The 15,904-nt window shown below is 53.0% G+C and overlaps 1 gene segment (V, D, J or C); it reads left to right on the top strand.

Annotated features, from left to right (window-relative positions):
* The window catches only part of LOC139278226 (Ig heavy chain C region, secreted form-like), a 76,464-nt gene that overhangs the window by 7,926 nt on the left and 52,634 nt on the right, over positions 1-15,904 (top strand). Inside the window, 2 exon segments of the C gene segment in view lie at positions 11,116-11,413; positions 13,854-13,860. Of these exon segments, the coding sequence occupies positions 11,116-11,413; positions 13,854-13,860 (305 nt within the window).

Raw genomic sequence — 15,904 nt, forward strand, 5'->3', positions numbered from 1 at the left:
CACTGACTGGTGTTTCTCAGTCCCTCTCCCTCAGGAAGATATCTGTACACTGGCTGGTGTCTCTCAGTCCCACTCACTCAGGGAGATATCTGTACACTGATTGGTGTCTCTCAGTCCCTCTCTTTCGAAGAAATATCTGCACACCGACTGGTGTCTCTCAGTCCCTCTGCCTCAGGGAGATATCTGTAAATTGACTGGTGTCCCTCAGTCCCTCTCCACAAGGGTGATATCTGTACACTGACTGGTGTTTCTCAGTCCCTCTCCCTCAGGAAGATATCTGTACACTGGCTGGTGTCTCTCAGTCCCACTCACTCAGGGACATAACTGTAGACTGACTTGTGTCTCTCGGTCCTTCCACTCAGGGAGAGATCTGTACACTGACTGATGTCTCTTACTGCCTCTCCCTCAGGAAGATGTCTATCCACTGACTGGTGTCTCTCAGTCCCTCTCCCTCAGGGATCAGGGAGATATCTGTAAACTGACTGGTGTCACTCAGTCCCTCTCCCTCAGGGAGATATCTGTACACTGAATGGTGTCTCTCAGTCCCACTACCTCAGGGTGATATCTGTATACTGACTGGTGTCTGTCAGTCCCTCTTCCTCAGGGAGATGTCTGGAAATTGAATGGTGTCTCTCAGTCCCTCTCCCTCAGGGAGATATCTGTACACTGACTGGTGTCCCTCAGTCCCTCTCCATCAGAGTGATATCTGTACACTGACTGGTGTCTCTCAGTCCCTCTCCCTCAGGGAGATATTTGTACACTGACTGGTGTCTCTCAGTCCCACTCTCTCAGGGTGATATCTGTACACTGACGGGTGTCTGTCAGTCCCTCTTCCTCAGGGAGATATCTCTACACTAACTGGTGTCTCTCAGTCCCACTCCCTCTGGGAGATTTCTGTACACTGACTGGTGTCTCACAGTCCCTCTCCCTCATGAAAATATCTGTACACTGACTGGTTTCTCCCAGTCCCTTTCCCTCAGGGGGTTATCAGTACACTGACTGGTGTCTCTCAGTCCCTCTCCCTCAGGGAGATATCTGCACACTGACTGGTGTCTCTCAGTCCCTCTCCCTCAGGGAGATATCTGTACACTGACTGGTGTCTCTCAGTCCCACTCCCTCTGGGAGATTTCTGCACACTGATTGGTGTCTCTCAGTCCCTCTCCCTCAGGAAGATATCTGAACACTGACGGGTGTCACACAGTCCCTCTCCCTCAGGGAAATATTGGATACTGACTGGTGTCTTTCAGTCCCTCTCCCTCAGGGAGATATCTGTACACTGAATGGTGTCTCTCAGTCCCACTTCCTCAGGGTGATATCTGTATACTGACTGGTGTCTGTCAATCCCTCTTCCTCAGGGAGATGTCTGGAAATTGAATGGTCTCTCTCAGTCCCACTCCCTCAGGGACATATCTGTACACTGACTGGTGTCTCTCGGTCCCTCTCCCTCAGGGACATATCTGTACACTGACTGGTGTCTCTCAGTCCCACTCCCTCAGGGACATATCTGTACACTGACTGGTGTCTCTCAGTCCCTCTCCCTCAGGGAGATATCTGCACACTGGCTGGTGTCTCTCAGTCCCACTCACTCAGGGAGATATCTGTACACTGATTGGTGTCTCTCAGTCCCTCTCTTTCGAAGAAATATCTGCACACCGACTGGTGTCTCTCAGTCCCTCTGCCTCAGGGAGATATCTGTAAATTGACTGGTGTCCCTCAGTCCCTCTCCACAAGGGTGATATCTGTACACTGACAGCTGTCTCTCAGTCCCTCTCCCTCAGGGAGATATCTGTACACTGACTGGTGTTTCTCAGTCCCTCTCCCTCAGGAAGATATCTGTACACTGGCTGGTGTCTCTCAGTCCCACTCACTCAGGGACATAACTGTAGACTGACTTGTGTCTCTCGGTCCTTCCACTCAGGGAGAGATCTGTACACTGACTGATGTCTCTTACTGCCTCTCCCTCAGGAAGATGTCTATCCACTGACTGGTGTCTCTCAGTCCCTCTCCCTCAGGGATCAGGGAGATATCTGTACACTGACTGGTGTCACTCAGTCCCTCTCCCTCAGGGAGATATCTGTACACTGACCGATGTCCCACAGTCCCTCTCCCTCAGAGTGATATCTGTACACTGACTGGTGTCTCTCAGGCCCCTCTCCCTCAGGGTGATATCTGTACACTGATTGGTGTCTGACAATCCCTATCACTCAGGGAGATATCTGTACACTGATTGGTGTCTCTCAGGCCCCTCTCCCTCACGGTGATATCTGTACACTGATTGGTGTCTGTCAATCCCTATCACTCAGGGGGATATCTGTACATTGACTGGTGTCACTCAGTCAATCTCCCTCAGGAAGATATCTGTACACTGACTGGTGTCCCTCAGTCCCTCTCCCTCAGAGTGATATCTGTACACTGACTGGTGTCTCTCAGTCCCTCTCCCTCAGGGAGATATCTGTACACTGACTGGTGTCTCTCAGTCCCACTCCCTCAGGATGATATCTGTACACTGACGGGTGTCTGTCAGTCCCTCTTCCTCAGGGAGATATCTCTACACTAACTGGTGTCTCTCAGTCCCACTCCCTCTGGGAGATTTCTGCACACTGACTGGTGTCTCACAGTCCCTCTCCCTCATGAAAATATCTGTACACTGACTGGTTTCTCCCAGTCCCTTTCCCTCAGGGGGTTATCAGTACACTGACTGGTGTCTCTCAGTCCCTCTCCCTCAGGGAGATATCTGCACACTGACTGGTGTCTCTCAATCCCGCTCACTCAGGGAGATATCTGTACACTGACTGGTGTCTCTCGGTCCCCCTCCCTCAGGGAGATACCTGTACATTGACTGGTGTCTCTCAGTCCCTCTCCCTCAGGGAGATATCTGTACACTGACTGGTGTCTCTCAGTCCCACTCCCTCTGGGAGATTTCTGCACACTGATTGGTGTCTCTCAGTCCCTCTCCCTCAGGGAGATATCTGAACACTGACGGGTGTCACACAGTCCCTCTCCCTCAGGGAAATATTGGATACTGACTGGTGTCTTTCAGTCCCACTCCCTCAGGGAGATATCTGTACACTGACTGGTGTCTCTCAGTCCCACTCCCTCAGGGTGATATCTGTATACTGACTGGTGTCTGTCAGTCCCTCTTCCTCAGGGAGATGTCTGGAAATTGAATGGTGTCTCTCAGTCCCTCTCCCTCAGGGAGATATCTGTACACTGACTGGTGTCTCTCAGTCCCACTCCCTCTGGGAGATTTCTGCACACTGATTGGTGTCTCTCAGTTCCTCTCCCTCAGGGAGATATCTGAACACTGACGGGTGTCACACAGTCCCTCTCCCTCAGGGAAATATTGGATACTGACTGGTGTCTCTCAGTCCCACTCCCTCAGGGAGATATCTGTACACTGAATGGTGTCTCTCAGTCCCACTCCCTCAGGGTGATATCTGTACACTGACTGGTGTCTCTCGGTCCCTCTCCCTCAGGGAGATATCTGTACATTGACTGGTGTCTCTCAGTCCCTTTCCCTCAGGAAAAAATGTTTACATTGACTGGATTCTCTCAGTCCCTCCCCCTCTGGGTGATATCTGTACACTGACTGGTGTCTCTCAATCACTCTCCCTCAGGGAGATATCTGTACACAGACTGGTGTCTCTCAGTCCCTCGCCCTCAGGGAGATATCTGTACACTGACTGGTGTCTCTCAATCCCTCTCCCTCAGGGAGATATCTGTACACCGACTGGTGTCTCTCAGTCCCTCTCCTTCAGGGAGATATCTGTAAACTGACTGGTGTCCCTCATTTCCTCTCCCTCAGGGTGATATCTGTACACTGACAGCTGTCTCTCAGTCCCTCTCCCTCAGGGAGATATCTGTACACTGACTGGTGTTTCTCAGTCCCTCTCCCTCAGGAAGATACCTGTACAGTGGCTGGTGTCTCTCAGTCCCACTCACTCAGGGAGATATCAGTACACTGACTGGTGTTTCTCAGTCCCTCTCCCTCAGAGTGATATATGTAAACTGACTGGTGTCTCTCAGTCCCCTCTCCCTAAGAGAGATATCTGTACACTGACTGGTGTCTCTCAGTCTCTCTCCATCAGCGAGATATCTGTACACTGACTGGTGTCACTCAGTCCCTCTCCCTCAGGGAGATATATGTACACTGACTGATGTCTCTCAGACCCTCTCCCTCAGGGAACACTCTGTACACTGATTGGAGTCTCTCGGTTCCTCCACTCAGGGAGATATCTGTACACTGACTGGTGTCTCTCAGTACCTCTCCCTCAGGAAGATGTCTGTCCACTGACTGGTGTCTCTCAGTCCCTCTCCCTCAGGGAGATATCTGTACACTGACTGGTGTCACTCAGTCCCTCTCCCTCAGGAAGATATCTGTAACCTGACTGGTGTCCCTCAGTCCCTCTCCCTCAGAGTGATATCTGTAACCTGACTGGTGTCCCTCAGTCCCTCTCCCTCAGAGTGATATCTGTGCACTGACTGGTGTCACTCAGTCCCGCTCCCTCAGGGAGATATCTGTGCACTGACAGGTGTCTCTCAGTCCCACTCCCTCAGGGTGATATCTGTACACTGACTGGTGTCTGTCAGTACCTCTTCCTCAGGGAGATATCTGGACACTGACTGGTGTCTCTCAGTCCCTCTCCCTCAGGGAGATATCTGTACATTAACTGGTGTCTCTCAGTCCCCTCTCCCTCAGGGAGATATGTGTACACTGACTTGTGTCACTCAGTCCCCTCTCCCTCAGGGAGATATCTGCACACTGACTGGTGTCTCCCAGTCACTCTCCCTCAGGGAGATATCTGTACACTGACTGGTGCCTCTCAGTCCCTCTCCCTCAGGGGGTTAGCTGTACACTGATTGGCGTCTCTCAGTCCCCTCTCCCTCAGGAAGATATCTGTACACTGACTGGTGCCTCTCAGTCCCTCTCCCTCAGGGGGTTAGCTGTACAGTGATTGGTGTCTCTCAGTCCCCTCTCCCTCAGGGAGATATCTGAACACTGACTGGTGTCTCTCAGTCCCTCTCTCACAGGGAGACATCTGTACACTAACTGGTGTCCCTCAGTCCCCATCCCTCATGGAGATATCTGTACACTGTCTTGTGCCTCTCAGTCCGCTCTCTCTCAGGGAGATATCTGAACACTGACTGTTGTCTCTCAGTCACTCTCCCTCAGGGAGATATCTGTACGCTGACGGGTTTCACACAGTCCCTCTCACTCAGGGGAATATTGGATACTGACTGGTGTCTCTCAGTCCCACTCCCTCAGGGAGATATCTGTACACTGACTGGTGTCTCTCAGTCCCACTCCCTCAGGGTGATATCTGTATACTGACTGGTGTCTCTCAGTCCAACTCCCTCAGGGACATATCTGTACACTGACTGGTGTCTCTCGGTCCCTCTCCCTCAGGGAGATATCTGTCCATTGACTGGTGTCTCTCAGTCCCTTTCCCTCAGGAAGATATGTGTACATTGACTGGATTCTCTCAGTTCCTCCCCCTCAGGGTGATATCTGTTCACTGAATGGTGTCTCTCAGTCCCTCTCCCTCAGGGAGATATCTGTACACTGACTGGTGACTCTCAGTCCCACTCCCTCTGGGAGATTTCTGTACACTGATTGGTGTCTCTCAGTCCCTCTCCCTCAGGGAGATATCTGAACACTGACTGGTGTCTCTCAGTCCCTCTCCCTCAGGGAGATATCTGTACACTGACGGGTGTCACACAGTCCCTCTCCCTCAGGGAAATATTGGATACTGACTGGTGTCTCTCAGTCCCACTCCCTCAGGGAGATATCTGTACACTGACTGGTGTCTCTCAGTCCCACTCCCTCAGGGTGATATCTGTATACTGACTGGTGTCTCTCAGTCCCACTCCCTCAGGGACATATCTGTACACTGACTGGTGTCTCTCGGTCCCTCTCCCTCAGGGAGATATCTGTACATTGACTGGTGTCTCTCAGTCCCTTTCCCTCAGGAAGATATGTGTACATTGACTGGATTCTCTGTCCCTCCCCCTCAGGGTGATATCTGCACACTGACTGGTGTCTCTCAGTCACTCTCCCTCAGGGAGATATCTGTACACAGACTGGTGTCTCTCAGTCCCTCTCCCTCAGGGAGATATCTGTACACTGACTGGTGTCTCTCAATCCCTCTCCCTCAGGGAGATATCTGTACACCGACTGGTGTCTCTCAGTCCCTCTCCTTCAGGGAGATATCTGTAAACTGACTGGTGTCCCTCAGTTCCTCTCCCTCAGGGTGATATCTGTACACTGACAGCTGTCTCTCAGTCCCTCTCCCTCAGGAAGATATCTGTACACTGATTGGTGTCTGTCAATCCCTATCACTCAGCGGGATATCTGTACACTGACTGGTGTCTCTCAGTCTCTCTCCATCATCGAGATATCTGTGCACTGACTGATGTCTCTCAGACCCTCTCCCTCAGGGGACATTCTGTACACTGATTGGCGTCTCTCGGGCCCTCCACTCAGGGAGATATCTGTACACTGACTGGTGTCTCTCAGTACCTCTCCCTCAGGAAGATGTCTGTCCACTGACTGGTGTCTCTCAATCCCTCACCCTCAGGGAGATATCTGTACACTGACTGGTGTCACTCAGTCCCTCTCCCTCAGGAAGATATCTGCAACCTGACTGGTGTCCCTCAGTCCCTCTCCCTCAGAGTGATATCTGTACACTGACTGGTGTCTCTCAGTCCCGCTCCCTCAGGGAGATATCTGTACATTGACTGGTGTCTCCCAGTCACCCTCCCTCAGGGAGATATCTGTACACTGACTGGTGCGTCTCAGTCCCTCTCCCTCAGGGGGTTAGCTGTGCACTGATTGGTGTCTCTCAGTCCCTTCTCCCTCAGGAAGATATCTGTACACTGATTGGTGCCTCTCAGTCCCTCTCCCTCAGGGGGTTAGCTGTACACTGATTGGTGTCTCTCAGTCCCCTCTCCCTCAGGGAGATATCTGAACACTGACTGGTGTCTCTCAGTCCCTCTCTCTCAGGGAGACATCTGTACACTGACTGGTGTCCCTCAGTCCCCATCCCTCATGGAGATATCTGTACACTGACTGGTGCCTCTCAGTCCGCTCTCCCTCAGGGAGATATCTGATCACTGACTGGTATCTCCCAGTCCCTCTCCCTCAGGGAGATATCTGTACACTGACGGGTGTCACACAGTCCCTCTCCCTCAGGGAGATATCTGTACACTAACTGGTGTCACTCAGTCCACTCTCCCTCAGGGAGATATCTGCACACTGACTGTTGTCTCCCAGTCACTCTCCCTCAGGAAGATATCTGTACACTGACTGGTGCCTCTCAGTCCCTCTCCCTCAGGGGGTTAGCTGTGCACTGATTGGTGTCTCTCAGTCCCCTCTCCCTCAGGAAGATATCTGTACACTGACTGGTGCCTCTCAGTCCCTCTCCCTCAGGGGGTTAGCTGTACACTGATTGGTGTCTCTCAGTCCCCTCTCCCTCAGGGAAATATCTGAACACTGACTGGTGTCTCTCAGTCCCTCTCTCTCAGGGAGACATCTGTACACTGACTGGTGTCCCTCAGTCCCCATCCCTCATGGAGATATCTGTACACTGATTGGTGTCTCTCAGTCCCCTCTCCCTCAGGGAGATATCTGAAGACTGACTGGTGTCTCTCAGTCCCTCTCCCTCAGGGAGATATCTGTACACTGACGGGTGTCACACAGTCCCTCTCCCTCAGGGAAATATTGGATACTGACTGGTGTCTCTCAGTCCCACTTCCTCAGGGAGATATCTATACACTGACTGGTGTCTCTCAGTCGCACTCCCTCAGGGTGATATCTGTATACTGACTGGTGTCTCTCAGTCCTACTCCCTCAGGGACATATCTGTTCACTGACTGGTGTCTCTCAGTCACTCTCCCTCAGGGAGATATCTGTACACAGACTGGTGTCTCTCAGTCCCTCTCCCTCAGGGAGATATCTGTACACTGACTGGTGTCTCAATCCCTCTCCCTCAGGGAGATATCTGTACACCGATTGGTGTCTCTCAGTCCCTCTCCCTCAGGGAGATATTTGTAAATTGACTGGTGTCCCTCAGTTCCTCTCCCTCAGGGTGATATCTGTACACTGACAGCTGTCTCTCAGTCCCTCTCCCTCAGGGAGATATCTGCACACTGACTGGTGTTTCTCAGTCCCTCTCCCTCAGGAAGATATCTGTTCACTGGCTGGTGTCTCTCAGTCCCACTCACTCAGGGAGATATCAGTACACTGACTGGTGTCTCTCAATCCCTCTCCCTCAGGGAGATATCTGTACACCGACTGGTGTCTCTCAGTCCCTCTCCTTCAGGGAGATATCTGTAAACTGACTGGTGTCCCTCAGTTCCTCTCCCTCAGGGTGATATCTGTACACTGACAGCTGTCTCTCAGTCCCTCTCCCTCAGGAAGATATCTGTACACTGATTGGTGTCTGTCAATCCCTATCACTCAGCGGGATATCTGTACACTGACTGGTGTCTCTCAGTCTCTCTCCATCATCGAGATATCTGTACACTGACTGGTGTCACTCAGTCCCTCTCCCTCAGGGAGATATATGTACACTGACTGATGTCTCTCAGACCCTCTCCCTCAGGGGACACTCTGTACACTGATTGGCGTCTCTCGGGCCCTCCACTCAGGGAGATATCTGTACACTGACTGGTGTCACTCAGTCCCTCTCCCTCAGGAAGATATCTGCAACCTGACTGGTGTCCCTCAGTCCCTCTCCCTCAGAGTGATATCTGTACACTGACTGTTGTCTCTCAGTCCCTCTCCCTCAGGGAGATATCTGTGCACTGACTGGTGTCTCTCAGTCCCGCTCCCTCAGGGAGATATCTGTACACTGACTGGTGTCTCTCAGTTTTTCTCCCTCAGGGAGATATCTGTACACTGACTGGTGTCTCCCAGTCACCCTCCCTCAGGAAGATATCTGTACACTGATTGGTGCCTCTCAGTCCCTCTCCCTCAGGGGGTTAGCTGTACACTGATTGGTGTCTCTCAGTCCCCTCTCCCTCAGGGAGATATCTGAACACTGACTGGTGTCTCTCAGTCCCTCTCTCTCAGGGAGACATCTGTACACTGACTGGTGTCCCTCAGTCCCCATCCCTCATGGAGATATCTGTACACTGATTGGTGTCTCTCAGTCCCCTCTCCCTCAGGGAGATATCTGAAGACTGACTGGTGTCTCTCAGTCCCTCTCCCTCAGGGAGATATCTGTACACTGACGGGTGTCACACAGTCCCTCTCCCTCAGGGAAATATTGGATACTGACTGGTGTCTCTCAGTCCCACTCCCTCAGGGTGATATCTGTATACTGACTGGTGTCTCTCAGTCCTACTCCCTCAGGGACATATCTGTACACTGACTGGTGTCTCTCGGTCCCTCCCCCTCAGGGAGATATCTGTACATTGACTGGTGTCTCTCAGTCCCTTTCCCTCAGGAAGATATGTGTACATTGACTGGATTCTCTGTCCCTCCCCCTCAGGGTGATATCTGTTCACTGACTGGTGTCTCTCAGTCACTCTCCCTCAGGGAGATATCTGTACACAGACTGGTGTCTCTCAGTCCCTCTCCCTCAGGGAGATATCTGTACACTGACTGGTGTCTCTCAATCCCTCTCCCTCAGGGAGATATCTGTACACCGACTGGTGTCTCTCAGTCCCTCTCCCTCAGGGAGATATCTGTAAATTGACTGGTGTCCCTCAGTTCCTCTCCCTCAGGGTGATATCTGTACACTGACAGCTGTCTCTCAGTCCCTCTCCCTCAGGGAGATATCTGTACACTGACTGGTGTTTCTCAGTCCCTCTCCCTCAGGAAGATATCTGTTCACTGGCTGGTGTCTCTCAGTCCCACTCACTCAGGGAGATATCAGTACACTGACTGGTGTCTCTCAGTCCCTTTCTCTCAGGGAGATATCTGTACACTGACTGGTGTTTCTCAGTCCCACTCCCTCAGGAAGATATCTGTACACTGGTTGGTGTCTCTCAGTCCCACTCACTCAGGGACATATCTGTAGACTGACTGGTGTCTCTCAGTCCCTCTCCCTCAGGGAGATATCTGCACACTGACTGGTGTCACTCAGTCCCTCTCCCTCAGTGAGATATCTGCACACTGACTGGTGTCCCTCAGTCCCTCTCCCTCAGAGTGATATCTGTGCACTGACTGGTGTCTCTCAGGCCCCTCTCCCTCAGGGTGATATCTGTAAACTGACTGGTGTCTCTCAGTCCCCCCTCCCTAAGGGAGATATCTGTACACTGATTGGTGTCTGTCAATCCCTATCACTCAGGGTGATATCTGTGCACTGACTGGTGTCGCTCAGTCTCTCTCCATCAGCGAGATATCTGTACACTGACTGGTGTCACTCAGTCCCTCTCCCTGAGGGAGATATCTGTACACTGACTGGTGTCTCTCAGTACCTCTCCCTCAGGAAGATGTCTGTCCACTGACTGGCGTCTCTCAGTCCCTCTCCCTCAGGGAGATATCTGTGCACTGACTGGTGACTCTCAGTCCCGCTCCCTCAGGGAGATATCTGTGCACTGACTGGTGTCTCTCAGTCCCACTCCCTCAGGGTGATATCTGTACACTGACTGGTGTCTGTCAGTACCTCTTCCTCAGTGAGATATCTGGACACTGACTGGTGTCTCTCAGTCCCTCTTTTTAACATTCAAAAAAATAAACTAAAGTAAAGTGTCCCTGGACCTTGACTGCGGAACTGATACTTGCTGGGGACCTGCTGTATAAATAAATCAGGGAATTGAAATGTGTGCTGGGGGCGAGGAGAGGAAGCTGAGCCTGTGGTTTGAGTGGGTGTGCCTCTGTTGGAACCTCACTCACTCACTCACTCACTCACCCCAGTTCCCTATTTAAACAGCACTGACTGGGTCCCCACACCAAGGCGCCCTGAAGCTGCTGATTTGTGGCGTGTGTCTGTCTGTCTGCACACACAGGGGTAATGGCGAGTGCTGCTTGTCTCGGTGTCCTTCTGGCCTGTGTGATGGGTGAGTTATTGTGCACCCAGTGCTGCCTGGCTTGTCCGGGAGGCTGTGTGAGCCCGTGTTGTTCCCTATATTAAAGTGCACCCTTCTCACTCTCTCTTCTGTTCACAGGCGTGCGGTCCGCTATCGAGCTGAGACAGTCTGCTGCTGCCGTGAAACGGCCCGGGGAGTCTCACAAACTGTCCTGTACAATCAGTGGCGACAGCAGCTACTACCTGAGCTGGGTTAAACAGGCCCCCGGGCAAGGGCTGGAGTGGCTGGCGCGTGTCGATTATGATGATGACAAGTTTTACTCACCTGGACATCGAGACCGATTGACCGTGTCCAAGTCCGGCAACACCGCGTACCTGGAAATCCGCAAACTGACAGCCGGCGACACCGCCATCTATTACTGTGCGGATGGCACACAGTGAGAGGAAGCAGGGCTGGGCTGGTACAAAAACTCAGCCGCACTACAGTCAGGGGAATCAGTGAAAGGGGAAGCACCATGGCTCACCCCCAGCCTCGCCGTGTTGGGATCTGTCCCCCCCCGTGAATGGGAGAGGGCATTAGCTGGGAAGCCCCAGGATCATACAGCCCAGAGCCCCCCCCCCCCCACAACCCACTGTCTGCACACCCCACCCACCGTCTGACCCCCGTCCCCACCCATCATCTACCTCCCCCCCCTCCCGGGAATGGGAGAGGGCATTAGCTGGAAAGCTCCAGGATCATACAGCCCAGAACCCCCCTCAACCCACCATCTGCCCCCCGTCCCCCAACCCACCGTCTGTGGGACGGCCTATGATGAAGATTAGTGGGGAATTCCTGGCTCCGGGGGACGGCCTATGATGAAGATTAGCGGGAGATTCCTGGCTCCGGGGGACGGCCTATGATGAGGATTAGCGGGGGATTCCTGGCTCCGGGGGACTGCCTAAGATGAAGATTAGCGGGGGATTCCTGGCTCCGGGGTTTGGCCTATGATGAAGATTAGCGGGGGATTCCTGGCTCCGGGGGGACTGCCTATGATGAAGATTAGCGGGAGATTCCTGGCTCCGGGGGGACAGCCTATGATGAGGATTAGCGGGGGATTCCTGGCTCCGGGGTTTGGCCTATGATGAAGATTAGCGGGGTATTCCTGGCTCCGGGGGGATGGCCTATGATGAGGATTAGTGGGGGATTCCTGGCTCCGGGGGGATGGCCTATGATGAAGATTAGCGGGGTATTCCTGGCTCCGGGTGACAGCCTATGATGAGGATTAGCGGGGGATTCCTGGCTCCGGGGGACATCCTATGATGAAGATTAGCGGGGGATTCCTGGCTCCGGGTGACAGCCTATGATGAAGATTAGCGGGGGATTCCTGGCTCCGGGGGGATGGCCTATGATGAGGATTAGCGGGGAATCCTGGGGTGACCTGAAGCTGGGCCTTGGGACATATCTAAGAATTGATATATTTATTAATTCTCGAGGATGCAGAAGAGCCCGGTCTCCAATTATCTTGGGTCCCCTTGTGATGGGACCAAGACCTTGTGATGGGACCAAGACCTTGCTCCGTCAAGTCCATGTGGAAGCTGGTGTGCGACGGCCAGCCCACGATAAACGAATTCACGCACAGGCATCTTCCACTCTCGAGAATGAAGTTCGGGATCTGGAACATCAGGACCCTCATGGACAGCCCCAACAGCGATAGACCAGAACATCCACTGCTATAGTTGCCCAGGAACTCAGACGTTTCATAGACATCGCCGCCCTAACTGAGACCCGGCGGGCAGGGGAAGGCCAGCTCAAGGAACAAGGTGGAGGTGATGTCATGTATTTCACCATCTTGCAATGACTATAAGTCTGTAACTGTAACTCATGCACACTGTACCTGTACCCTTGTAATGCACACCCTGACCACAGGGAGTGAGCTCCTCACCTGGGCTTCCAGGTATAAAAGGGGAGGTCCCACCCAGGATCAGCACTCTTTAGTCCTGGGAATAAAGTGAAGGTCACAGAGTGACCGTGTCTGATATATACATGCCTCGTGTGAGTTTATAACAAGGTGCAGAGATATTACATCGGGCGACGAGAATCGAGAATCACCGAACCACGAGGATGGCCACCGGTGGCAAAGAGGAACGTTACTGTGTGGGTGAGGACTGGGACAACTTTGTGGAAAGACTCCAACAGAGCTTTGTCACAAAGGACTGGCTGGAAGAGACAGTGGCTGACAAGCGGAGGGTGCAGCTACTGACCAGCTGTGGTCCACAGACGTATGCACTGATCAAAGACCTGCTCGCTTCCCAAAAGCCAGTGGACAAGTTCTTCAAAGAGCTCAGCCAGCTGATCAGTGAGCACCTCAAGCTGCCAAGTAGCGTACACATGGCCCGGCACTGGTTGTACTCTCACTGGCGTCGGGAGGGTCAAAATATCTCGGACTTCGTGGTGGAACTGCAGCGTTTGGCCAGTCTCTGTAAGTTCTCCGATGCCTGCAGTGGGGAGATGTTAAGGGATTGTTTCATCAAGGGCATTAATCAAGACGGCATTTTCAGGAAGCTCATAAAGACTAAGGATTTGACTTTAGAAGGGGCGGAGTTGATAGCTCAGACCTTTATGGCAGGGGAAGAGGTGACCAAGCTAATCTACGCACACAGCCCTGGTTTTAAAGTTGCGTTGAACCAGGGAATCAATGTAATAAAAATGACAGAACCCCACAGGCAGGCAAGGGCAATTCGACACCACCCAGGCAAACTGCAAAAATCTGCAGGTTCCAACTTTACACCTGTAGTGATACACATCACTCCGGACGCCAGACCAGTGCACCACAAAGCTAGAGCGGTGCCGTACGTGATGCATGAAAAAATTGAAAGTGAACTGGACAGGCTGCTCAGAGAGGGCATAATTTCGGCCGTTGAATTCAGCAACTGGGCAAGTCCCATCGTTCCCATTCTCAAAGCAGATGGCTCGGTTAGGATTTGTGGCGACTACAAAGCCACCATCAAACGAGTGTTGCTGCAAGACCAATACCCGCTCCCGAGAGCGGAGGACCTTTTTGTCACGCTGGCAGGTGGTAAGCTGTTCACGAAGCTGGACCTCACTCCGGCCGACATGACTCAGGAACTGGCTGAAGAATCCAAGCTTCTGACCATCATCACGACACACAAGGGATTATTTGTCTACAACAGGTGTCCCTTTGGCATTCGTTCGACAGCGGCTATCTTTCAGCGAAACATGGAAAGCTTGCTCAAGTCCATCCCTGGAACGATTGTGTTCCAAGACGACATTCTTATAACGGGTCGAGACACTGAGGAACACCTCCTCAACCTGGAGGAGGTGCTACGCCGATTGGAACGGGTAGGCCTGCGGCTGAAAAAGGCCAAGTGTGTGTTTTTAGCCCTAGAGGTCGAGTTTTTGGGCAGGAGGGTTGCCGTAGATGGGATCCGGCCCACTGAAACAAAAACTGAGGCGATTCGCCGGGTGCCCAGGCCCGGCAACACGTCGGAGTTGCAATCATTCCTAGGACTCTTGAACTATTTTGGGAACTTCCTGCTGAACTTAAGCACATTGTTGGAGCTGTTACACATGCCCCTCCATAAAGGTTGTGAATGGTCTTGGGGGAGATTGTCAAGAACGGGCTTTCAATAAAGCGAGGAACCTGCTGTGTTCCAACAAACTGTTGACTTTGTATGACGCCTGTAAAAAACTGGTTTTAACATGCGGCATCCTACGGGGTTGGGTGTGTTTTGCAGCAGAGTAACGATGACGGCCGACTCCAACCGGTGGCTTACGCCTCCAGGTCGCTCTCCCAGGCAGAGCGTGGATACGGCATGATCGAGAAGGAGGCACTCGCGTGTGTGTACGGTGTGAAAAAGATGCACCAGTGCCTTTTTGGTAGACAGTTCGAGCTAGAGACGGACCACAAGCCGTTAACATCCCTGTTGTCCGACACCAAGGCTGTCAACGCTAATGCGTCAGCTCGCATACAGCGATGGGCCCTCACACTGACTGCGTATGACTACACCATACGGCACCGGCCAGGCACCGAAAATTGTGCTGACGCGCTCAGCGGGCTCCCACTGGCCACCACCGAAAGGGTGTCGGAGCAGAGCGCCGAGATGGTCATGGCCATTGAGGCTTTTGACACTGCAGGCTCCCCCATCACAGCCCGCCAGATCAAACTCTGGACCAACAGGGACCCCCTCCTATCCATGATAAAGAAATGTGTCCTGACTGGGGATTGGGCGCCCACGCACGGGCGTGTCCCGAGGAGGTCAGACCGTTTCAGAGACGGATGGATGAACTCTCCATCAAGCCTGTTATGGGGCAGCCGGGTAGTCATGCCCCAGAAAGGAAGGGACAGCGTTCATGAGGGAACTCCACAGCGAGCACCCTGGCATCGTGTTAATGAAGGCCATTGCCCGGTCGCACGTGTGGTGGCCGGGGATTGACTCAGACCTGGAACACTGGGTTCGCAGGTGCACGACGTGTGCTCAGCTGGGCAATGCCCCCAGGGAGGCCCCACTCAGCCCTGGCCCACCAGGCCATGGTCACGTATTCACGTAGACTATGCGGGCCCGTTCATGGGGAAAATGTTCCTGATCGTTGTCGATGCATACTCGAAGTGGATCGAGTGCATCATATTGAACTCATGCACGACATCCATCACCGTGGAGAGTCTGCATATGGCTTTTGCGACCCACGGCTTGCCAGACATCCTGGTCAGCGATAATGGCCCGTGTTTTACCAGCCATGAGTTCCAGGAGTTTATGTCGGGCAATGGTATCAAACACATCCGGACAGCGCCGTTCAAGCCAGCCTCCATTGGCCAGGCGGAACGGGCGGTCCAAATCATAAAGCAGGGCATGCTACGAATCCAAGGACCCTCCCTTCAGTACCGCCTATCGCGCCTCCTGCTGGCCTACAGGTCCCGGCCGCACTCGCT

The sequence above is a fragment of the Pristiophorus japonicus genome, chromosome 13 (assembly GCF_044704955.1).
Source record: "Pristiophorus japonicus isolate sPriJap1 chromosome 13, sPriJap1.hap1, whole genome shotgun sequence".
In the NCBI taxonomy this organism is placed as follows: domain Eukaryota; kingdom Metazoa; phylum Chordata; class Chondrichthyes; family Pristiophoridae; genus Pristiophorus; species Pristiophorus japonicus.